Source organism: Dermacentor variabilis, chromosome 1 (assembly GCF_050947875.1).
Source record: "Dermacentor variabilis isolate Ectoservices chromosome 1, ASM5094787v1, whole genome shotgun sequence".
In the NCBI taxonomy this organism is placed as follows: domain Eukaryota; kingdom Metazoa; phylum Arthropoda; class Arachnida; order Ixodida; family Ixodidae; genus Dermacentor; species Dermacentor variabilis.
Window position 1 is genome coordinate 150,514,292 of NC_134568.1, and position 25,513 is coordinate 150,539,804.

Below are 25,513 nucleotides of genomic sequence, written 5' to 3' on the forward strand. Positions count from 1 at the left end.
GTTTCGCTATTTTAATGTCTATTACTGTCTCTATGTCCTTATCTATCATGGGCTTCACCATTTCCTTCGCCCTCTTTTTAGCAAGGGGCGGAGACGCTATCTGCTCCTCTGACCCTTCTATATTTGGCTTTTGCGACACTTGCGGTTGTTTAACATGTGCTGTATTAGGCTCAAGGGCTATTTTAACCTCCTCAATTTGCCTATTCATCGCGGCTAGCTGTTCTTTAAGCATGCGATTCTCTTCCGTAATCTGAAACATTTCCTCATCGCGTTTATCCTGGCCCTGCCTGCCCAACCCACCTTTCTGTTCGGAGACGTGGATCTCGCTGGATTGTTGACGACAGCGCTGCCGGAGGTCCCCGCATTCCCGGGCCCGGCCTTCTGTTGCTTCTCCCCGTCCTGCCGTTGCGGCAGTCGCGGAAAGGAATCCGACCTCCCTCTCGACATGCTCCGCTGTCTTGGGACTCCTTGATATGCCTTGATTCTTTTCCCATCTGCTCCTTCCTACTTCGGCCTCCTTCGCCTTCCGCTCTTCCTCCTCCAAGCGCAGCTTGACCTCCCATTGCCTCTTCTTTATCGTATAAGGGGTCCTGAAAGCTTCCTTGCATTTCCGGTTCGCCGTCAAATGACCTTTGCCGCACAACTTACACTTGGGCTCACATGCGTGATCCTCAGGTGGAGACGTCATTCAGCATCCCCGTCATTGAACTTGTTCGCCGACACATACGTCCGATCTGTGTCCTAGCTCACCACATTGGTAGCACACCTCGTAGCGTTTCTTGTAGAGCACACACTTCAGAGGTACGCCATAACAGTACATCCACCTCGGCACTGTCTCGTTTTTGAAGGTGACGATTGCCGACCTGGAGTTGCCCATCTTCTTAACGCCAAGTATCGCTGGGTTCCTCGGGTTACCGAACGCCTCTGTCAGTTCCTCTATTGTCAATCTCGGGTCGATGCCGTGCACCACACCCCGCCCGTTGTCTTCGTGCGGTGCAAGGTACGCCGTGACTTCGTAGTCCTTGTCTTCGATCTTGATAGACTTAATCTTGGTCACCTTCCAGACAGTGTCCATGTCTGGGGTGCTGAAAATCAGGGTGCCTTGCTTGTCGTTAAGAATAAGCACGTCCTTTCCTTGCCCCTTAACCCACGGAATTTGCGCTGCCATACGCACCGCCGCACTCAGCCTGGTAGTCGGAACTTTTGCGAGCGCCAGCCCGTTCTTCGGCCGAAGGATGCTCTTGTAGTCGTTCGCTGGTAATCGCGGGAGGTGCGACGCGATTGAACGCTCCGCGACCTTCTGAACCAGCTTCTTATACGCGGCGTTCGCCGCTGCCGCCTTCTTGCCTTCCCCGAACGCGGTTCCGCGTTCCGTCCGCTCGCCGTTCGCCTCTCGCAAGGTCCTGCAGCTCCTTGACATGTTTTCCCACTTTCGTGATCCAATCCGCTGTTCTCAATTCTTCGGGGGTAATTTCTGTACCCTCTACGGTCACTCCATGGTCCTCGTGCCTCCACAGCGGGGTTCCGAAGCGGGTGCCGGGGGCTTCGGGTGCCGGGGGCTTCGGCTGCCGCCGAGCGGCCGCGTTTGTTCAACGCTAGCGTTACCCTTAGCTAGGTGGGAGACGCAGTCGACATAAAAGTGGCCGTAAAACATCCAAAAGTCCACTTACAGTAATAAAATTGTAATCCAGGTGATCCTTGGGACTTCCGATAGGCGATCATATCACTTATTTCTATGAATCGGCACTGTTTCCACCAGACAAAGCAACTTTCCACGGAGCCGACTTGAACCACGTCCGCCCCCTAAAGATGAAGAAAGGCGCCAGGTGGGGGAGTTCAATCTTCACCGCACCGATCGGCCCTTTAGAAGCCACCGACTCCATTTGCGAGTTGCAATTTGATGCAAAGTACATACTGAGGTATTATTTGCATATCATTGAAGGTCAGGGAGTATATACACAGAGTGGAAAGCCGGCGCTTCGGTATGATGCGGTACCCACAATCTTCTGCCGTACCTTCCGGAGTATCTCTACGAGCAGCCCACACGCAAGCAGCACACGCAAAAGAGAACGGCCTAACATGCACAGATGAAGGCCGGCCATCAAAGAGAACGCCCCCACTCTCAGTTGAACAGTCACTGACGGCATGTGACAATGGAAACCTGAGCGAGCTCGAAGACACAGACAACCGATAACATACTTCCTAATTCAAGCAAATATAAACAATGTGTTTTGCTTTATTCACTCATGGGACCTGGAAAACCAACTACGTCTCAGGCGTATGACGCACAAATATAGGGGAAAAAACGGCTATTCCGTAAATATTTTCAAAACACACAACCTACAAAAAAAAAGTGCTGCACGTAACGAATAATGTGGCCTACATTCTCCCTAAATGTCAAAATTGTTGCGTTATTGGGGAAATTTTGGGGAATTTGGGGAAATTTTGTTAACATTCAATATGTCACCTTGAGAGGGGCAGAAAACGAGTTTACCATTTTTTTTGTTTTTAACACCCAATTAAGTCACGCAGTTCATTTATTCCTGTCCTCGTCCCATTCCTGTACATGAACCCTTCTTCGCAACATGAGCTCTCAATTTCGGTTCCTCACGACGCGGTGAAAACACGCACATAAGGTTTAAAAAGGAAAGCATCTGATTGCGGTCATGCTCAACCAGAACTGCAACGCTGCGTTCGAGCGCGGCCGTGCTTCAGTTCGGCACGCTCCGACGCCATACCACAGAACACATATATATACTAAGGCCATACGCCGACGCTGCCGGCCGGCGTCTCCGACGCGCGGGGCCATGGCGCTCAGAAGGCGACGGTGGTGCCATCTGGATCAAATGCCTCAGCGAATATCCCTCGCTGGACCTACTCTCCCAATCTAGCGCTCTACCAGGCACGGCACATTGCTTTCCTCCTCAACCTTTTCGCCATACCCTCCTCGAGTCTCATCCCCCCGCTGCGCTCCGCGTTCGCTTCGATCTTACGCTGTGCTCGCTCGCTCGGTTACTAAGCCCAGACCAATCGCAAGCTCGAGCCTACGCGCCTAGCGCCTGCCGCGCCTAGCGAGGCATGGCGGTTTGTATCCACAAAGACGCGCGACGGCGCGTGCTCACTCATACATGCCTTTGCAGACGCCATTTCGCGCGTTGTTCACAGTGTCCCCCCCCCCCCCAAAGTGCTTCGACATCTACAAAAGTAATTATATTTTTATAGCTGTTAGAGCAGCACAAAAAGGAAAGAATTTTCTTGGATGATTTAAATCTGCTTCACCGAGTAGAATGTACCGCGCCGTAGCTGCATAGCCAGGCGCACGGACGTGGGGCAGCCCAAGCGCGTGATAACAGAGGAGCTGTTCACCCGAGATCGCTCCGCGTTTCGACACTACGAGCCGTGCCGCACAGTCTGCGCGTGCGCGGGCGCGCGGACGAGAGCTTGTGCGCTTCCGCAAGCGTACACGTGATCTGGGCTGAAAAATCTTGTGTAAGCACGCTTTGTTAATCCTGAAGGCCTCATTTTACCGGCGTGCGACCATGTCAATAGAGGTGTGGTCTCTTCTTGCACCTAGTGATTGGCAATTGTAAGGAAGGGGTAGATAATATTAGTCTGTAACGGCGTAAAGTGTAAGTGGTGTCTTGTGTTCGCATTGGATGTGGATTATCTACTGCAGGTAGTCCTGTATTGCCATGTCCAACATAGTCGACCCACAGCACTGGACTGCATTTAAGTAACACCGAAATGATTGGTCTGCAGAACCAGCCAATGGATTGTGTATAATCCGTAGAGTTTTTTTTTTTTAATCTGTTTTCATGTTTATTTTTCATTACTGTCGTGTGCGGGGTGGCCAGAATGGGCCACCCCGCACACGACAGCGGGGTGGGCCCATTCTGGCCACCTAGCACACAACAGCAGTGTGGTCAGACAGCAGGGTGGTCACCACGCATGTGGGGTGGGCAACACATTCTCGGGACCATATTCTATGTTTCCCGATGCACAGCTACTTTGCTGTCCGGAAGCTTAGCGGGCCCTTGCCTACGCCAAGAAAATGAAAACTCTATGCCTCTGACCACTCTTGTCTTCAGCCAACTGCCATTGCCTCTACTGCACACTTGATCAGTTCGTACACTAGTAGCAGTAGGCATTTTTCCTCACAAGCATGTTGCAATACAAGAAATGTGGTTCATTATTCACTGATAAAATGATGTTGTTCAATGCCTTGAAGTGACACAGTTGCTGCTGTCAGGTTGTTGGAGCTGGTGCACCTCTGGACACTATGGTGAAAAGACTGACAATGAGTTTGTTGCTTAAATTCGTAGACAACGCTAGCTGTAGTGTGTGCGTGCAGCTACGACATCCACCTAACCCCACAAACCAACCACATGTCAACAGACCTCCAACAAGCTAAATCAGTCTATCCATTTTACCCATCACCGCCATCAAAAAAGAAATTTGTTTTCACAGAACAGTCAAAATTACAGAACCTTCAAGGCCCTGAAAATGACATTTTCAAGTTTGTGTATCACACGAGTTCAAGGACCTGTAAAGAATGTGCATTTGACGTCATTTTTTTTTCTTTCTGGCATGAAATCTTCACACCTTTTAGAATTACTTGAACTGAGAGACAGCAGTTGCAGTAAAGAATATTTATAATTTATTCAAAGGGCAAATGATCCAGCTGAATTTTGCAAGATCTGCTTGTAATTCACAAGGGAAGGAAAATGGCAACCCTCCATGAATCTGAACCTTTATATTTTGGGCTATAAACAAATATCTGTATACACAGTAAGATCTGGCTGTTCAAGAGCTTGCAATTTCATTGCAGACCAAAGAACTTGTAGCATATGGTGACATTAACTACAATGCCACAATGCAAAAATCTATAATTTTTCATTTGACACCATAAAAAAATTCAGCTGGAAAAGATTATTTCTTCACACACTAGAAAACCTAAAATTTCTTAACTTTGAAAAGTCACACATTCTCACAATGCAAATTAAGATTGCTGGTGACATGACCACCACAGTGACTGGCTTCTGCCGTCTGATCAAGTGCAAAGCATCTCGAGCAGCTGGTTTAATTTGTGCTAGAACAACTAACATCTCACACATCTTGTTTATCGTTCAGGTTGATGGCTACAATATGTACAGGAGACTATGTAAAAGAAAAGGGGGGGGGCACCAGGGCACAAAGAAACAAACACACCGAGAACTTGTGCAGTACTTGAGAAGCAACATGCTTGCTTGTCCATCTTCAGTGCCCCCATCAATATGATGCAAGCAAACCCCAATACATACATATGTACAAGGAACCACCCTGTGAGGTACTTCTTTCAACAAAACCCTCACGCAGGAGAAAATCAAAATCACAAGTCCCAGAATAAGTCAAACGCACACCCCAGGCATCTTGGAAGTCATTACACAACAGCCTCTTTCTGACACACAAATGACAATACCCCCAAAGCAAACAAATGACTGCGCTGACAAATAAGCCAAAACAAATTGTGCATATAAATACATGGTGATTATCAGTGTCAAATTATTGGCACTTCCTAAAGCAACAGCAGGAGAGGAGACTATTTTTCAAGCCATTCATGATGAAGTGGTCAACATTCTTTACATAAAAAATCCTGTTCTAAGCAAAATTCTAGTTCTGGTTTATTTCCCACACTTTTTAAAGCTGAGCCTTTGCACAAAGAAAATGAAAGCAAGTGTGGTAACAGAAAGGCATTCCATAAAAAAAAAAAGTGATACTCCTTCTGACAGAGAGCGATGAAAGTTTACACAGACACACATGCACACACTTTCAGGCACCAGTCTCTGAACTAGAAAAAGAAAAACCAAGGTCAGGTCCTCTCCTCAGTCAATCTTGACTGTTGAATAGATCTTTCGCACAAATGCATTAGTCCCAATGAAGCCAAAGGTGCCTGCAAGAAAATAAACCAAATACACAGTCAGCCACAACTATTGCTTAGCTAAATTTTTATTGCTTGCAACTTACTCTAAAATATTCACTATATACAGTTGACTCCAGGCACGTACCCAGGATTTTTTTTCGGGGGGGGGGGGGGGGGCGTCATCATCATCATCATCAGCCTGTTCTATGTCCACTGCAGGACGAAGGCCTCTCCCTGCGATTTCCAATTACCCCTGTCCTGCCGCCAACCGATTCCAACTAGCATCCGCGAATTTCCTAATTTCATGGCACCATCTATGGTTTTCTGCCATCTTCTACTGCGTTTCCCTTCTCTTGGTACCCATTCTGCAACCCTAATGGTCCAATGGTTATCTAACCGGCGTATACATGACCTGCCCAGCTACATTTTTTCCTGTTGATGTCAATTAGAATATCGTCTATACCCGTTCGCTCTCTGATCCAAACCACTCTCTTTCTCTCTCTTAACGTTATGCCTAGCAATATTCGTTCGATCGCTCTTTGCGCAGTTCTTAAAACTTGATCTCAAGTTGTCTGTGTCCCTTTACTCGTCCTGTCGTTTAGCGCTGTTTCTATTGCTCGTAATCATGAACCAACCAGCCCAAATGCGTACTCTTCTGATCTCAAGTCTCTGCCCCATATGTCAGCACTGGCAAAATGCACTGAGGGCACACCTTACTTTTCAATAATAATGGTAAGCTTCCAGTCAGGAGCTGGCAATGTCTGCCGTATGCGATCCAACCTATTTTTATTCTGTGAATTTCCTTCTCATGATCAGGGTTCCCTGTGATTAATTGACCCAGGTAAACGAACTCCTTCACAGTCTCTAGTGGCCGATTGGCGATCCTGATGTTCCTTTGCCCGACTATTTATCAATATCTTCACCTTCTGCATATTAATATTCAACCCCACTCTTACACTCTCTCAGTTAAGGTCTCCAATCATTTGTTGTAACTCGTCTGCACTGTTGTTGAATAGAACAATGTCATCGGCAAACCGAAAGTTGCCGAGATATTTGCCGTCGATCTTTACTCCTAAGCCTTCCCAGTTTAATAGCTTGAATTCTTCTAAGCATGCAGTGAACAGCTTTGGAGAAATTGTCTCCCTGTATGACCCCTTTCTCTATAGGTGTCTCCCTGCTTTTCTTGTGTAGAATTAAGGTAGCTGTAGAACCTCTGTAGATATTCTTATGCGAAGGAAAAGTCAGTAAGACGAGAAACTATTTACAGATTATATTTACAACAACGGTTGCAGCGCTGACCGGTTAGATTCACAGCGCGAGCCCAGTTCGTTCTTCCTCCTCTTTTCTGGAGTAATGGCGCCCACGCGCCTTGTTCAAACAAACAAATACCACACGCATGTAGCAATATTTTCCAAGCTTTTTACGTGAGCGTTCTGTACTCCTTGATTACGTAGTGCCTCTATGACTGCTGGTATCTCTACTGAATCAAATGCCTTTTCGTAATCTATATAAGCCACGTAGAGAGGCTTATTGTACTCTGCGGATTTCGCGATAACCTGAGTGATGACATGTATGTGATCCATTGTAAAGTATCTCTTCCTGAAGCCAGCCTGTTCCCTTGGTTGACAAAATCCAGTGTTGCCCTTATTCTATTGGAGATTATTTTGGTAAATATTTTATATAATACTGGGAGCAAGCTAATGGTCCTATAATTTTTCAATTCTTTAACGTCTCCTTTTTTTTGGATTAGTATAATGTCTGCATTCTTCCAGTTTTCTGGGACCCTTGCAGTCGACAGACACTTCGTATAAAGAGCCGCCAGTTTTCCAAGCATTATGTCTCCTCCATCTTTGATTAAATCGACTGTTATTCCACTTTCTCCTCCCGCTCTTCATCGTTTCATTTCTTGCAGGGCCCTTCTGACCTGATCGCTAGTTATAGGAGAGTTTCTGTATCCTGTTCATTACTGTTTCTAAGTGAGGTATCGTGACTCCTCTGAGTACTGTATACAGGTCAGCTTAGAATTTTTCCGCTGCTTTTACTATATCTTCGAGATTGCTGATGATATTATCTTTTAGTGTATACATCATGGTTTGTCCCAAGCCAGGTTTCTTTTTTATTGATTTCAGGCTGCGTTCATTTTTTACGGCTTCTTCAGTCATTCTCATGTTATAGTTTCGAATATCAGTTATTTTCGCCTTGTTGATCAGTTTTGACAGTTCTGCAAATTGCGTAACGCTGTGCGGCCGCCAGACCCACACAACCGCGTAGAGCGCGGGACTCTGCGATTCTAGATGTACTGTGCTCACCGCGAAAGGTTAGAAAAACACCCACATAAGCACAGCAGAGAAGTGGCTATGTGAGGCGGTTCAACCGATAACTGTAGAAGCGTCATTCAAAGCAAGTAATTGTTCTCCACTTCCGGCAGCGTTTTCGCTACTTCCTTTTTAAATAAAAAGATGTTGATCCATAAATATTCTCATAAACAACGGTTAACTTTTTTTTATTATTCGCTTTTCCTTGCAGTTTGGTTGTTGCCTTGGTTCTCTCCCTTAGTAGATCACTTAATTTCTCAACTCCTTGCGATTTTTGTTTCCAGTTGCCAATTTTGCACGAAAAGTGTTATACAATTAGGGAAAAACAGACGAGGTAACGGGCGACAGTCATCTTGCTTGTGGTTTTAAAGGTTATTGCAGGGTTTCATGATGGACGCACTTTCACATTATTTTATTTCCCACCTTATCTAACCCATATCACGCGTATATGGTTGCGGGCATCTGCCAGCCTCGCGGCGAGCCGTAACTCAAGGAAATAATGAAGCAAACGGAAAAGTTGAACGCAACTGACGTTTTCTCCGGCCGCAACTCGTTCCACGAGAGTACAGACCAGCTCAGTAACAGCCGCATCCCTTTCCTGGTCCCAGGCTAAGCCTAAACAATAAAGGTTGAACTAACAAAAGCTGCAGCTATGCGCGTGACGGTTGAATAGATGGTGACAACTGAACGCATCTCGAGTTAATCGCACGGGTGCGGAATCTATGAGAAAACTGTCCTTCACATTACAAGAGATGCCGATATCTACCACCATCTAAAAGGAGTGAAAAAGGTAGCATAATGCTGACCGATTAATAGCTGCCAAGTCTCAACATTGATCTGGCGGCGCTTTAGGAATGTGTGAGGAGTGGTGGCGTGGGTGGGGAGTGGAAGGGGGGGGTATGACACTTGAATTCGGGGGGGGGGGGGGGCGCCCCCCCCCCTGGGTACGTGCCTGGTTGACTCCCATTAATACGACCCTTGTGGGAAAAGTTTTGTTTGCATTAACAAGCAGCAGCAAAATAAATGGATTCAAATCTTTTTTATTGCTTGAAGTAGTCTGGCGTCATGGACTAGTCTCTACTTCAATGTAGTACATGTATTACAATAACTATGCGTGTCATCGTCAGTCAGTCAGTGGCCTTCAGGTCTCAACACTATTGTCGGTGCTGATGAAATTGCCAAAAGAGACACCGCCCAGGCCACAGCGTAAGTCGTCATCACTGCAGGACAGGTTACTGCTGTCACTTATTGCTTAGGTGACTAGTAGCGATGCCTGCTAAATCTGTCTTTTCAAGCTTTTAGTCATCACTGCACGCATGAGGGGGCGCTGTCAGGAGTCTGATTAAATGAAGCAAGATACTTTCGTATTCAAACTAGATGAGTTTTCCTTCCATAGCCCTTAACTGGGACTTTCCAGTGCGTTCAAACAAGCGAAATATGAGGGGACATGGCATCCAGAACAACCATATATTATACTTGCTCTAGACACATGAAACTTTCAGGACGCATCCAATCTTGTGGGCTGCTTATAAATGTGCAATTAGATTTCTTCTGAGGTCAATAACAAAAAGTAGTTACAATTCTTTTTTTGTTAAAAACTCGGGATGTGATCTGCAAAAAAATGTACTGCAAAAACATAGCTAAAATGAAGCATGTATGTTCCTGGATGTTCAAATACTGCAAGTTGTCGTTTGGATGTTTGTATCTGTACTTTAGCCAAAGTTGCGAAATTCTAAATTTACAGCTTTAAGAATTTGAATCTTTGTTGGTGATTTCTACAGCGTTTCAAAATATTTAAGTGTCCTAAGACACTATGTCACAGTTTTTGTGCACTCTCAGACTCGCCTGCATTCAGGGAAAAAGGAATGGAAAGCATTGAATGAGTAGAAGGAACACGGTGTTGATCCTAAAATTTCAAACCTTAAAAACGCTATACTTCAGAAAAAAATAAAATGAAACTGGTAAAATATAAATTTGATGCTTCAAAACCGGGAAATAATAATTGCAATATAATTAAAAACACAAAATTATTCTACTGAAGTAGACATTAGGCGCATGTATAGGCTCGTAACAGAATCTGGAATGCACCAACACGAACCCGCGCGTGTACGCGCGAGAGGCACGGGAATAGGCATCGGCACATCATCTGTGGTCTACAAAGTAAACCTACACGCGAGGACAGAGGGAAACGATTAGCTTCGCTGCTGCTTTATTGCCGCTGCGGAATGAGATTGCGCGATGCAGTGACTTATCTCAGGCACGATCTTGTCAGCTCGTCTGAGCCTTGGGATAATCGCTCCCCTTTCTTGCCGCAGGAAGTAGAGATGAATTGCGCTTCGCTTTTCGTGGAAACGTGTTCGGTTTCAATTTTTTTTTTTTTTAACAGAAGGTCGATTTGCCACTTACGTTCGTAATACGATGAACAAAGAAATGGCATATCTGCGGTTTTCAAAGGGACCCACTGCCAGGCCTAGCAGAGAAGCTCTTTTACGTTTGCGCTTTTTCTATGCGACCATCGTCGGGGAGGTTGCAGGGAACTGAAAGGCGGAACTTCGAGCTTTCGAACGATATCGAGATGGCGGCACTCAGCGGTGGGAAAGACGAGAAATAGCTCAGTGAACTCGGGTGTTTCTGCGCAGATTTGCGGTTGTTTCTCGCCGTCCGCACTGACAAAATATTTTTTTTTTCCTGACACTTAGGGTGCGTTTTTGGGCAAATGGCTTTGATAGGTTGTAGACCATGCATTACAGATGCAGAAACAAGCAGTTCCCAAAAATAAATTTTTTTATATATTTTCAGGTGTTAAGACCCGTGTCCCCCCTTAATTAACGGGAGTCGACTGTATAGAGCTCGAACCAACCAACTTAAACCAAATGGGCAACAATTTCAATAAGGGAGTTTTAAAGTGTACGAAAAGCAACTACGTGGGACTTCCCAAAGAGTTTTCTTGTATGACATGACTATGGAATATGGCACTACTTTTGACAAACATGAACTCGTTGCCTGTTTTGGTCAAACACTCATTAAAACATAGGTATTCATGAAGTAAGACCAAGTGCCTCAATGTGATAATGGTACAAGTGGCTCTTTACAATAGATGGTGCAACAAGAAAAACCCTGCGCCTTGGGCATGTAGTCTAAAGTGTATGTACAACTCTCAAGTGATGACTGCACCGCCCTTGTAACCTGTGAATGATTTTTAATTTTTTCACATGGCTCCCATATTCTGAACAGAGATGGAAAGTTGGGCGAGTTGGCACATAGTCACGATGATGAGTACTGTATGACAAACACAAGGGTGAATAAAGAGCATGTTGGTGACTGATGAGTTCCAAACAGACTAACTTTTTACTGGGAGAGGGGGGTTCATTAAAACATGATGCCCCAGAGTGGTGCTATGAACTAACCACACGAACACTTGACAGTTGTAGCAGTGAATGTTGCAGGGCCAGTCGAATAGGCACAGTATTTCACCTCCCACTATGTGTTTGCAGCCCTGTTGTTAGGAAGGAAGTTGCAGTTGCTTCGTTCATTGTTCTGATGACAGACGCCACAGCCACGGGACATGCCTGGTCTGAGTTCTCCAAGTGGGTCGGTTTCACCCAGTCAGTAGAGACCACCTCGTGTCAACCACAAATGTGCATGGCAAATTGCTTGTTTGTGTGATGGATCACTTTGAACAGCCCGTTATAAAGTGGTTGGAGAGGTCGCAGCACTGCATTATGCTGTACAAACACATGGGAGCACAATCACAGTTCGGGGGGCATATAGATGGGTCGCAGCGCCGGCTAACGAGGTGGTGTGGCACGAAGCTTGCCCATGATATTCAGCAACCAGCTGGCATAGTTGCCAGTAGCAACAGGTTTTTCATCTCCACAGCATGTGAAAAATTTACCAGGCAATAGCGGTGTAGTTCCATACACCAGCTCGGTGGTGCAGCAGCCAATGTCTACTTTCAGATTTGTGCGGATACCAAGAAGGAAGAGCGGTACTGCTTTTGTCCAACTGTGCCCTTCCATTGCCATGAGAGCAGCTTTCAATTGACAGTAGAAATGTTCCACCATGCTGCTGCTCTGAGGATGGTAGGCAGTAGTTCTGGTGCCAAAGGTGCTGATCAGCCATGTTATGCTGGTGAAAAGAGCAGGTTCAAACTGCCTGCCGCGGTCAGTTGTAACTGCAGACGGCGTGCCAAAGTGAGCCACCCAGTGGTACAGAAAAGCATGGGCGATTGTGTCAGCAGTGATGTCTGTGACAGACACAGCTTCAACCCAGCACGTAAACCTGTCCATAAATAATATGTGGATAACTACAACTACAACTGACCACTACATATATAACCACTGACCACTACATTGTATAACTACAACTGACTATTACAATGTGGTCGAATGACCATTACAAAGTGGTGACACTCCGACAATGTCCAAGTGCACATGCTCAAATCTCGCATCTGGTACTGGGAACCCACCAATGGCATCACGGTGTGGCGCTCTACCTTTGAGCGATTGGAGGCGATGCGCTCTTGTGTCCACTGCCGGACGTCTCTATATATACCTGGCCAGATGTATCTTGCTGTCACTAGCTTTTGTGTGGCCCGGACACACGGATGTGCCAGCTTGTGCAGCGACTCGAAGTACGACAAAGGCCAGAAGGAACGAAAGGACAAGGGTTGTTCGTTGGTACGTCACAGCAGACTCGGTCTTTTCAGCCGGGCACAGGTAGCCATTGCAACTGCAGTGTGGCTACTGTTGTCAGCAACTGACTCTGTTTTTGATTTGCTTGCTGAGCTGCCACCAGCTGAGTCAAATCAGTTCCCTCGGAAAGGCTAAGGATGTTTACAGGACTGCGTGACAGGGCGCCTGTGACCACATTGTTGACTCGGCTCACATGTCACAGGGCATACGTGACACAGGGCATACGTGAGAGGCTGGCGGTCTGTAAGCACAAAGAAATGCATGCCTTTCAGACAATGACGAAATGCCTCCTTGACTTGATGGAAAGCGTTGCAGGCTTCATGAGTCTAGGCGAGTGTCCCAGCTGTGCTCTCCGCAGTTGCTAGTAGTTTGTGTAGAGGGTGCAAGACAGCTGCACACTGAGGTACAAAATGGCGATAGAAGTTCACCAGTCCAAGGAACTCACAGAGCTGCCGCTTAGTGATAGGTTTCAGGAATTCTCGAACAGCTTTGACCTTTACTGGGTGGGGGCAAATTACAGCGCTTTGTATATTATGGCCCAGGAAGGTCAGCTAGGGCACAACAAGCTGGCATGTTGCTGCATCGACTGCGATGCCATGTGCAGAGAGATGATGAAATCAATGGTTTGCAGGTGTTCCTTGTGTTCAGATGGAGTGGCGCTAACGATAAGATCTTCCAGGTGAATGTGGCAAAAATCTAGGCTGCGCAAGATACTGCCCATAAACCGCTGAAAGGTCTGTCCAGAGTTGCAAAGTACAAATGGCATTCGAAGAAATTCACATAGGCTGAAAGGTGTTGCTATTGTAGTCTTTGGGACATCCTCTGGTGCCACTGGTATCTGGTGGTATGCCTTCACGAGGTACACCTTGGCAAAAATTGTAGCACCATGCAAGTTCGTTGCAAGATCATGAATGTGGCACAGGGTAGCGGTCCAGTACAGCTGCTTGAGTGAGTGCCCGGTAATCTCCACATGGTTACCGTTCATCTGACAGTTTTGGTACCATGCAAAGTGGAGACACCCAAGGGCTTGGAGACAGCCAGATGATACCAAGCTCGAGCATATGACAATGTTTGGCCAGCCAAACAGCTTTTCAGGGGACATGCAACGCGGTCTGGCAGGGACGGGAGGACCAGTTGTAGTTATATGATGGAGCATGTTATACTCAGCCGCAGCGCCTGCCTCTGCTTCGCGCATAAGTTCTGGAAACTTGTTCAGTATAGCCACAAAGCGCGATGTTCCAGCTGGTCTGACCAAGGTAGGGCTTAACGGAGGGTGTCTTGAGGGTTTGCTTTGAACTGCTGCTCGCGACACAGGATCATATAGCCGTTGGTTGCGCATGTCTACCAAAAGACCAAAATGATGGAGGAAACTGGTCCCAAGGATTGCAAATTTGACATCGGCAAGTATAAAAATCCAATGAAATGTTCTCTTTGGGTCCAGGTTGAGACACAGCGAGCGATGGCCTTAAGTGGCAATCGTTATGTTCGTTCACTGCCTGCAATGGAGATGAGCTTGGGCCCTCACGGTCAGATAGAGATGTAGGAATAATGCTCACCTGCGCCTGTGACCACAAGAAAACGAACACCATAACCACGTTCAATGATGAACACTGAGGTGCGACTTTCCGTCAATATTGCAGCAATGGCCGCCCTCAATGCTGGCCTCTGACGTTTCCTGAATAGTCACAGTGCGCAACGCATTTGCACGCAGCGTTGCCGTGTTTCGTATGGGACCAGCACCAATGCGTCCCGGCTGCTGTGTCGGTGCAGTGCGCTTCTTTAACGGGTGCGAGATGCTTGCCTGCAAAGCTGCCACTGTGTCAGTGGGGCACACAATCTCTCCATGAAGCTCCAGGAATTCGCTGGGCGAGGAGGCAGAATCACTCTTCACTTCCGTGTTTGCGACAGAGACGGATTTGGTTGCCACTGCCAAGATGGTGTCAGCAATGGTGGCAATGGCCACCATTGCTGACAATATTCTTTTAAGCCACCGTAGCAAGTGCCACCCAGACGTTGTTGGGGAGATGCTGAAGAAATATATTGCACAGCAGCATGCTGTAGAGACCTGTAACGCTTCCCACAAGTCGCTGCATGTGGCACAGTAGTTGAGATGGTGTGCGGTCGCCAAGTCCATGTCGTTCCAGAATTGCTGCAAGCATTTGGGTTTGGATGGTGCGAGGCGTTGAATGAGTGTCTCCTTCAAAATTTAGTAGGCATTCTCCACAGGTGGGCTGAGAAGCAAATCGCGGACCTCACTGGCAGTAGCTGGCGGCAAGCTGCTCACGATGTGGTGGTAGCATGCATAACCCGCAAGTATGAGATATCTGATCTTAGTCTGTTTTTTGTGCTGTATCCATCATTATCACTACCATGTCGCATTAACTTTTGTGGATGACAGTGTATAAGGCAGCATTGCATGTTGCCCCTGTTCTAACACATGCACCACAGCATTCAAACACTTGCTTAAGCCTTCATCATATACTATGATGCTCCCACAAATGTCCAGATAACACACGGCCCCTTTATGGCCACACAGGGCATTTGCCTTTCTTGCACACTGATGAAGCAGCAATGAAATGCTAGATCACTTGACGTGTCTAAATTAGGGGCACACAAATACCGAATAGCAGATTTCAAATCAAATAACAAATTGAATCAAGAAAACAAAATCGAATATTAAAACAAAATATAAAATGTAGTGATCAGTCCCGAGACCACGCGTGCAGGTTAGATTGACAGCTGTTTAAGAGGCCTGAAGTTTGACATATCCAACATGATCTGCATGCCTAGCGGTGGCTAAATAGCTCAATCTTCTCTCATGCTCTTGCACTTTACGAAATATGCGCTGCTTTTGTTGCCATTTCTTCTGTCCGCATCACACTATCATTTGGACTGGTCCTGTCGACCCGGATGAATCTTGTACCAACAGAGGCAGCCCAGGCCGATAGAGCCTAATTCTGCAAATTGTGGTGTTCAGGTGTTGTGTGTGCGATTCCCACATCGCGCAGACGTTGGAGAGCGCTTGCAGTGACAAATTCTGGGGTGGCCCGTCTGCGGCGCACTCTGCACTCATATTGTGCCGAAAACAAAGTTAAACACTTGCTTGGGTGGCATCGAGCACAAGGGGCTCTGCGGTGCATGTGAGATGTGGCACTTTGTGGGTCTTTACACTGAATGTATTGAATATTTGAACATTCGAATAGTAGATATTCAATTAGCGAATCCAATTATTCAAATGTTCACTATTTGATTCAATTCAATGATATTCGAGTATCTGCACACTTCTAGTCTAAATACAAGTCTTTTTGACGATTTTTCCAGTAAACTTTATAGGTAAAAATTAAGCCAAACAGCTTACAACAAGGAATAGCACTCACCACACAACACTCCAAGGGCAAAGCTGAACAGAGCCATGTAACCAAAATAAAATACAGTCTGAAACAAGCCATACATCCTGAAGGAGAGAAAAAAGAAGGCAATGTAACTGTGCACAACTACCAAACACGTTCACACTTCCACTCCAAATATCAAACAAGATCATGTCCCATGCTCTGTCATACTATTTTTCTATTATAAAGCGCAGACACACATGCTACGTAGAGGAATGCCATCACCCGCCGTGGTTGCTCAGTGGCTATGGTGTTGGGCTGCTGAGCACGAGGTCGCGGGATCGAATCCCAGCCACGGCGGCCACATTTCGATGGGGGCGAAATGCGAAAACACCCGTGTGCTTAGATTTAGGTGCACGTTAAAGAAACCCAGGTGGTCAAAATTTCCGGAGTCCTCCACTACGGCGTGCCTCATAATCAGAAAGTGGTTTTGGCACGTAAAACCCCAAATATTATTAGGAATGCCATCATTTCAACACTGGTAGTGTGCTTGGGTCTTAGTACATTCAAAAAAAAAAAAAAAAAAAAAAACTTCGCTCCCTTTTATCCTTGCATTCACAGGAGATCCCACTTAGTGGAAAAGATTGGCAATGCTGTACCAAAACTACAGCATGCCACCATTAGTCATAGGCTGACTCATTCAGCGAGCTCGTATGCATATGAACGAGTAAAGTCTTAATCATGTGCGAGTATAATTGTTTTTGAGCCCACACAACTATATGAAAAGCTGAGTACACATGATTACGAGCGAACCTGACTCTGCATCCACAAGTCGAGTCTGTCGGGACCAGTAAGCGCAAGTGAGGGCATATGAATATGGCAACTGTGTCAACTAAATTAAATTTTACAGATGTAAGGAGCCAGGTTATAAGAAAATTCTGGAGGCACACTTCTGCAAATTGCGAATTTTAGCAGAAGCCTACATGCAAAACATTCAATGGTTCACATTGAGAGTGCTCTTTAGGCCTAGAGTATCCAGGTTTCCTTCCCTGTGGCATGCTTAATGCTAAGATGGCCAACTTTTGACAAATTGGTTTGATTTCAAATAAAGGCGGATACATTGTTTATGACAATGATACAGTTCTGTATTAAATCCCATTGCTCCAGTAGCTTAATTTTCAATAACTCTTATAATGTCTAACTAAAGTTATTAACAAAAGTTATTGCTGCAAAATTATAAGAAAAATTAATCTCACTTTGTGTTACATAGATTTAGAAGGGTTATTGCAGTAAAACACCTTGTGGGGCTAGTTCGTGCATAGCTTTCTGCATGCACCAACTAGCACCATGATCCACACATGATCATGGTGCGACACCATGATCATGAGCTTGTCCTGTCTGTATTCCTTCCTGTGTGCCGCCACTATTGGCGCTTCATCTATTGAAAGATAGAAGGGTTAAAGTATCAACTACATGGTCGCAATACTCCAGCAACAGCGACAGGCAGACCCTGTCAAACTGTCGCAGTGTGGAGCAACCATATGGATGCAACATCACAAAATAAAGTAGCGATAAATTTACATTGTCTGAATAAAGGCAATCGTATGCACGTAAAGAAATTGTAAACATACCATGAGTCCAATGCTTTAACCAAGGTGCATTAGATCTACTAGTATATGCTGTCATCACCAGTGGAAATCCGTTCTATGCCTCCAGCATGAAACGGCGTGGCACCATCTGGTGAGCAAAACTCACCAGGCCTAACAGCGTCAAAACAAACAACTGAGCTCAATAATAACAACAAGATAATGGAGATACTTTGGCCTCACCTTGAGGAGAGACAAAGCGATGGCTGATTTTACTATATTTTTTGTTGTCACGGCATAGCGCAAGTTGCAAGAGCGAAGCGAGCAGACCAGGGCGGACTGGTTGCTGCCTTGTTGTTGTGCAATCCCACTGTCCTCGCAGAAGTCACACATGGACTTCCGGACAAGAAACGAAATTTCCTCGCTGACCAAAAACCAGTGACACGAGAAGCGACAGCGATGTATCACCCTCCGAGACTGCAAAACCCATCACTCCTTGCCGTCGCTGTCACTCGAAAATCTCATGCATGTGGTTGGGCCTTAAAGGGCCCCTCACCAAGCCACAGAGCAAACTTCGGTTATGTTCACTATTTGATTCAATTCAATGATATTCGAGTATTTGCACACTTCTAGTCTAAATACAAGTCTTTTTGACGTTTGTTCCAGTAAACTTTTCCAGCGTTCTGCCACAAACATTTTTCAAATTGGCTCCATTAATGGCCGAGATATAAATATTTGAGTGCCGCGAACCCATGACTTCAAGAGCCAAGCTTCACTGTAAACATACACGCTCTCTCCACTTGCCTCGTCTAACCTCTGCAAGTGGAATTCCTTCCCTGCGTTCTCCCATACCGAAACTCGAGGACTGCTTGACGCATACGCCTTCATTTTTTTTTTTCTCCTCGCTTTTTTGTAGTGCGGCACACTTCTGCTGACAGGGTCTCGCACGAGCTGTTGCGATTGTCTCATTTCGCGCAGCACACGATTTTGCACACTGTGCACGACAACACCTGACTAGCAGTATAAGTCAGTGCTACACGCATACTGAGGCAGATACAAGCGGATCACAGAGCATAATTGCGCACTGGAACACGGTAGAAAACAACATTGTTTCAGTGTCTGCGTGCGTGACTAAGTACATCTTTACTGCTGCAGTGCAAAGTAAAACAAAACAAAAAAAAGCAGACATTCGGTTTGTGTGTTTTATTTTTTGCTAGGCTTTAATTCGTCTATTCAAGCAACATCTTACACCAATAACAGATGTTGCCTTGAATAATTCTTGAAGTCATGTGTCACCATGAGCGATGTCACAGCACAAACACGTGTACGCAGGTGCACAAGCACGTGTGCATCACCCTCCAGTTTGAAGCGCGGCAGGCGGCGGTCGCGAGGAGAAGGGCAAACAGCGTTTGGTTTGAAATTTCAGATCTTTCAGCGGCACGTAGCGATGTGATACTTAGCAGACACCATCGTTATCACGCATTGTATGCTCTGAACTTGTCAGCTCAATATGGCCACACCTGGAGTGGCCCTTTAAAGGTACAAAATTGTGGAGCTATTTTTTATATTCCAGTCTTTGTTTATAAAAAAGATTTGTATATGTGGTGATCATTTTTAAGTTTTACTGAATATTTAAACATCGCCTGTTGCAGATAACAATTCTAGTCCTTGAGCTGGATTCAGAGAGGCAGACATTACTTACACGAAAAATCAAAACATATTCACCTAATTAACAAGAATTCACCAATTAACTTTATAATTAATTACAGCAAATATGACGTTGCCCTGGAAATTCATTTCAAGTGGATGTGTTTTGCAAACTCACTGGCTATATAATTCATAAATTGCGAAATATGCAGTAAAGTAAATAATTATGCATTAATGAATTTTCATTAATTAGTTGAACATGGTTCAATTTCTCGTGCTAGTAATGTCAACTCATCCAATAATCCAGCTTAACGACAAGACTTACGGTCTTTGCCACAGGTGATTTTTGCACCTGCATGAAGAATTGAAAAATTCAGTTTTTTTCTACAAATATGCCCAGCTCCTCAAGCACTCTCTCAATCCCTCTTGGGCCAGTATTGAGTTATACGAGTGTTGGGGGCTGTGGTTGTTTAAAACATGCAGACACTTCCAGCGTCTGGGGAAGAAGACGCTGCATCAACCTCTTGCAGTGCCCTGAAAAGCCAATAGCACGAGTTACTCTCGCATGTGGTCAGTTGTCCATCGCAGGCTGTGGGCTTTGGCTTTGTGAAAGGAAAGGGTGCCACTACAACCCTGCAGCACGTGCTGAACTTCGGAGACATTTACAGATGCATATGTTTACACTAGAAATGGCAAATTTTCCAACAGTCACCAAAAACGGCTGTTGAAAATGGTTTGAAGATGCAAAGCTGAATGTAATAGGAAATCGAATGATGACACATAGCCTCATGTGACGGCAAATCGTTGTCCCGTGACACGATCTGTTAAATAGTGCCTTGAGTTACTCTTCCTTTGCAGTCAGCGCCCAAAATTTGTTGCTTCATTTCATCAGCCTTTGCACATGTCCTATTGCATCCTTGATTTCATTGCTTGAGCTCAGGCAGCTTTTACAATGATGGTAGCAACACTTCCCTAAGCCTTTTCCCCGTGCAGCGAATGTAACTTCAAAACAGTGGCCACGGGTACACTGCTTTTAACTAAGGTATCAGTCACAGGCCCCACCTAAAGATAGAAATTTCAGCTTTTTTTTTAATGGGCAGATGTGACTAAAAGTTTGTTGGTACCTTTTTGAATAGTTGAGGAGCCTGAAATTGCAAGATACTCAAACATACATTTTTTGGCCATAAATTTCGATACCTCACATCATGTCCCTTTAATATGTTGCTCGACCAGTTGGTCCGTTGCTAACACACTGAAAAGTGCAGCAGTATGTCATTAGTGAGCCAGTTATTCCAAGAATCTATGTGAGCTAGAGTGAGCGGGAAACTGACCAAGTCTGATCTTGGCAAGTCGGAATGAGTCCTAACTAAACATATATTTTGTGAGTGAACCTGCATTAATTCTGTTCATTTGTCGGATTAACGTTAACACAGATAAATATTTCCAGTACATCAGCAAGACAACAGCATAGATCAGCATTTTGCTGATTTATGCCATTCGCATATACCAGTGGAAATGGTTATCTACCAAAGCATCACAGAAACTACATCACATGTTGCTTGCACAATTACAAGCTTTCAATGACCAGAATAACTGGCAAGATAAATCTATCACCAAATGATGGTTCAAAAACATAAAAAGGGTTACTCACTTTGTTTTAAAGAAATAATAATAGAATGAGTACAGATAGACATAGCCTGCAGTGGAACCACCAGCCAGGAAACTTGTCCACTGCCTGCAATATAAGAAAACATGTCATACATAAGGCGTGTAAAAAATATATCCATGTGCCAACATACCATCTGTAGTCTTCAGCATTCAGCAAGAAATATGTGCAGACTATGGTAACACAAATGGTCACAATGGTCAGGATTAGGAACACCAGCAGCATGAAGCCATACACATAGTAGATCTTGTAGGCCCAGAAGGATGTGAAGATGAAGTACCTGTAGGTGAAAATAAACATGCAAGGTGAGACAATTCAGAAATAGCAACATACATAATTAGTGAACAGTAGTTTTGCTAAATGTAAATGCAATGAATGAGCCCCACATCCAGGTAGCAGTGCCGGGATATACAGTCAAACCTCAATATAACAAAGCTCGATTTAACAGACTGCGGAATGTAACAAACTATTTTCATTTTGCAATCTTAGTCCCATTGAAAACCACATATTTTTGTCTTGCAATTTAACAAAGGAATTTCATGACATCGTTTCAACTGAACAAAGTTTTTGGCCATTTCAAGCACGTACTTGGAGCTTCTATCGCTAATAAATCCAGCAAAAAAACAAACAAAAAACATAAAGGTAATGTTGGCTGAGGCAGAAGTCATTATTTGCATGCGTGCTTCCACATGAAAAGCTTGAGCGGCAAAAATGCTGTCATGTGAATGTGATAATCGCACTCCTCGAAGTACAAGCACAGGTGCGTGGTATGCAGTATACACTGCTGTACCATCTGTTGTGTGGGTGAAGAACTTGCATAGGCCGCTGGGTGCATGGCAGCTCAGAGTAACAGTAGCCAGTTTCGCAGGCCATGCGAAGGCTGGTCAGAGTAACCGTAGCCAATCTCCAAGGCCTTGCGAAGGCTGCTTGGAGTAACAGTAGGCAATCTCAAAGGATACGCTTTTGTGTGTTAAAGGCACCGAGAGTGATTTTTAGAGCTGGAAACATGTACTGCCTAATTCATTTTGAATTCATCTATTCTATTTGACTATTCATTTCTATTAATCTATTCCTTTTTGTGTGATTTTGCTTTTGACTTTACCATAATAATGGTGTCTGAGACTCGGTTCTTTAATGACAATAAAATGCCAAATAATGATGGGTACAACTGTTTTGTTGTACCAATATATGTGGTGGAGGCGTTGCTATGTAGATAGGAGGATTCCATCAGTGCGAAATATTAAATGATTTTAGTGCTTCAACTCCCAACTACGAGATCCTGACGTTAAAAAACTGGTAACAAGGTTGTGTGTCGTCTACCTAAAGGAAACACTGAACTCTTTTTGAACTTCTTCTATAAGCTTTTCGATTATGCTTCGGTAAACAATTTCATTTTACATGTGCCGGAGATTTAAACATCAATGTATTAGAAGACAAAGACTGTACATGACTTAACGACAAGACTTTATTAACATAATTACAACACCAACAAGGGTTACGCCCACAACCTCATCTGCTCTTGCCTTGCTTACTATTAATCTCAAGTGCAGGCATACTATTAGTCAAATTCAGTGACAACTGTCCTGTATCCATGACCTGCTCTGCTCAAAACAAAATTTCATATGAAAATTCGAAACATTTCAGTATTGTCCAGCGATGCACTGGACCTCGATAATTAGAAATTAGAAAAAAAAAAAGGACAGTAATGAGGCACATTGTGAGTTGATTGGGGCTGTTGTGCATAATTATAGTGTTTACGTTCCTTTTAAAACTTTCAAACCAACCAGAAAAATCCGAAAACCATGGGTCATCAAAGAACATGTAAAAACAATAAATAAAAAAACATGCCTTTACCACACATTTTTACACTCTCGAACACAGGAAGACTTTGAAGAATGTAAAGCTGTAAGGAACAAGCTAAATGCTTCACTTCGGCAAGGCTGGCGCATTACGAGGCTGTATTCCCTGACATAACTGATAAACATCCTGATAAAGTGTGGAAGGTGATGAACGGCATTTTTATCTGTCCGAGCAAAACATGCTGCCCAAAGTGAAAAGTGCCTGTGACCGTAGAACTTGTGGGAATTTCAACTTGCACTTTGTAAATGTTGTTGCACCAAATGAATGTGGTTTTAAATAGATTAAGCTACCTAAATAATAGTGTTAACAGCATATCTATTATACCTACTGATGAAAAGTAAGTTTACATAGTTTTTTTTATGAGCCTAAGCAACAGCAAAACCATTGATGTAAACAATTTACAGGTTAAACAAGTGAAATACGCTCTAGATTTGATATCACCAACCTTAGCTTACACATTTAACCTAGCTAGCAAATCAGGAACGTTTGCGTTGGGTATGAAAAAGGCCAGGGTCTCTGTCACTTATAAATATGGGGACAAAAGCACAATTCATAACTACAGGCCTATATCTGTTCTCGCAGGATTTTTGAAAGGTTTTGAAAATATTTCGTTTTCTCACCTATCAAGCTTCTTATCCCAATACAATGTTTTGACCGACTGTCAGTTTTGTTTCAGAAAAGGCCACTCCATAGAAACAGTATTACACTAAACGAACATCTAGTGCAGAACATGGCCACTGGCCTTTATACTTCAGGTCTATTCATAGACTTCAGTAAGGCTTTGGACTGCCTTGATCATGATATCTTGGCATAGGAGCTGTCATAGTATGGAACACGTGGTAATGCACTCAGGTAACTGACATCGCATCTAAAGGATAGAAAACAGTGCGTATGTATAACTGAACACAAATCATCCCTGTTAACAAATGTTAGTGGAGTGCCACAAGGAAGCGTACTGGGGCCTTTACTATTTAATGTTTTCATAAATGACATTGTAAATGTTGGCCCAGCCATGCAATTCATTATATATGCAGATGATAGCAGCCCACTTTTTTTTTTTTTTTTTTGCAGTGATGCAAATGACTTGGGGTTGAAATGTAACCAACTCCTTGCAAACTGCAATCAAGGTCAAGATCAAGTAGTATTAAAATCAACCCAGCACAAACTAAAGCTATATTATTTAGACCTAGGAACATTATTTTTCAACTCAAACATTTGCTTCAATTTTCTAGTATTGAAACTCAGCTGGTGAATGAACTTAAAATTCTAGCTGTATATTTATTAAGTAATTTGAACTGGGCACTCATGTAAACCACCTCAGATCCAAGTTATCTGCCGCTTCGGGTATGCTGTTTGCTTGCTGTGTGATAATCCCCACTAAAACTTAAATTCAGTAATATTTCGCCTCATTTTCATTGCATTTAGGTTACAGCAATCTTGTAGGACCAAAGAAATTTACAGAAAAGTCTGCAATACGTTGCAGACGTAGAACATTATTCAATTCGTAAATTTTTACAAGTGTCCTATTCTGAACTGGTTTTAATTTTCCTATGCTGAATGTAAAAATTTTATGGCAAGGAAAGCATCCCTGCAACCACATTTTAGCAATATTTGAACTCGAAATCCTGAATCCTGGCCTATTCCATGTTTTTGAACCTAATACAAAACCCAGTCTTTGAAACAGTCTGCCAGTTGTACTTAAAAAATTTCATAACATGGGAAATTTTACAAACGAACGGTTAAAAACCTATTTCACTCAGCTACAGGTGATCTTTTTCACTTATGTAAAATGTTGCTGCTTGAGCGTGATAATTGTATGCCCCTGTTGGATGCACTTCTTTGTAACTACTGTTTCTTTCCCTGCCAGCTCTAGATGTAAATTTTTTGTGCTGATTCAGTATGTTATCTTTATATGTTTTCATTGGATGCAATTTTCTTTGCAAGCAGTATTTCTTTTTTCTGTTACCATTTCTGTTCCGTTACCATTAGCGTGCACATCTACTCCTCTAGCCTGGCCTTGGCTGCATATGGCAATCCACACAGCTGAGCAAATACGCAGGCCACGTGCAAGTGCATGGAGGTAATTTACGGCAAGAGTCAAGATGGCTGGTGCCTTGATGCATGCTGTGTTCCCATGTGCCTACTGCTGGACGTCATGTTATCTCAAGTTTCCGAGATACGGTGAAGTGAGAGACAGCATGAAGAATTTACTCTTTGCTGCCGGCACTCTTCATCATGCCAATGTTGTGACAGCAAATGTCTGTGGAGATCAAGCGAGAGCTGTTCATGTTTGCCCTTGAGTGAATGTGCCCATGCTTGTTAATTTAATTAGTAAGTGGATGTTCCCTGCAAGTTATATGGCTGATAAAACTAGGAACCTTGCTTCGCTAGTTTTCTCTTTACTATCTCCATCAATGCTTCACCTTTCTGGCAAAACTGCGACTTTTCTTTTTCCTGGAGGAGGATGAATATTGTACCTTTTTACTTTTGTTTATAATTTACAGCTGCCATCTGATA

General features: G+C 44.2%; 1 protein-coding gene across 2 annotated transcripts in view; it reads right to left on the reverse strand.

Moving 5' to 3' along the window:
- Positions 1-4,634: 4,634 nt before the first annotated feature.
- TM9SF3 (transmembrane 9 superfamily protein member 3) overlaps positions 4,635-25,513 on the reverse strand; it is a 118,200-nt gene continuing 97,321 nt past the window's right edge. For both annotated transcript variants that reach the window (XM_075697615.1, XM_075697623.1), the window contains exons 11-14: positions 21,270-21,416; positions 21,122-21,205; positions 16,286-16,362; positions 4,635-5,929 (exon numbers count right to left, since the gene is read on the reverse strand). In XM_075697615.1, the coding sequence (XP_075553730.1) occupies positions 5,862-5,929; positions 16,286-16,362; positions 21,122-21,205; positions 21,270-21,416 (376 nt within the window). In that variant the 3' untranslated portion in view covers positions 4,635-5,861. The remainder of the gene's footprint in view (positions 5,930-16,285; positions 16,363-21,121; positions 21,206-21,269; positions 21,417-25,513) is intronic.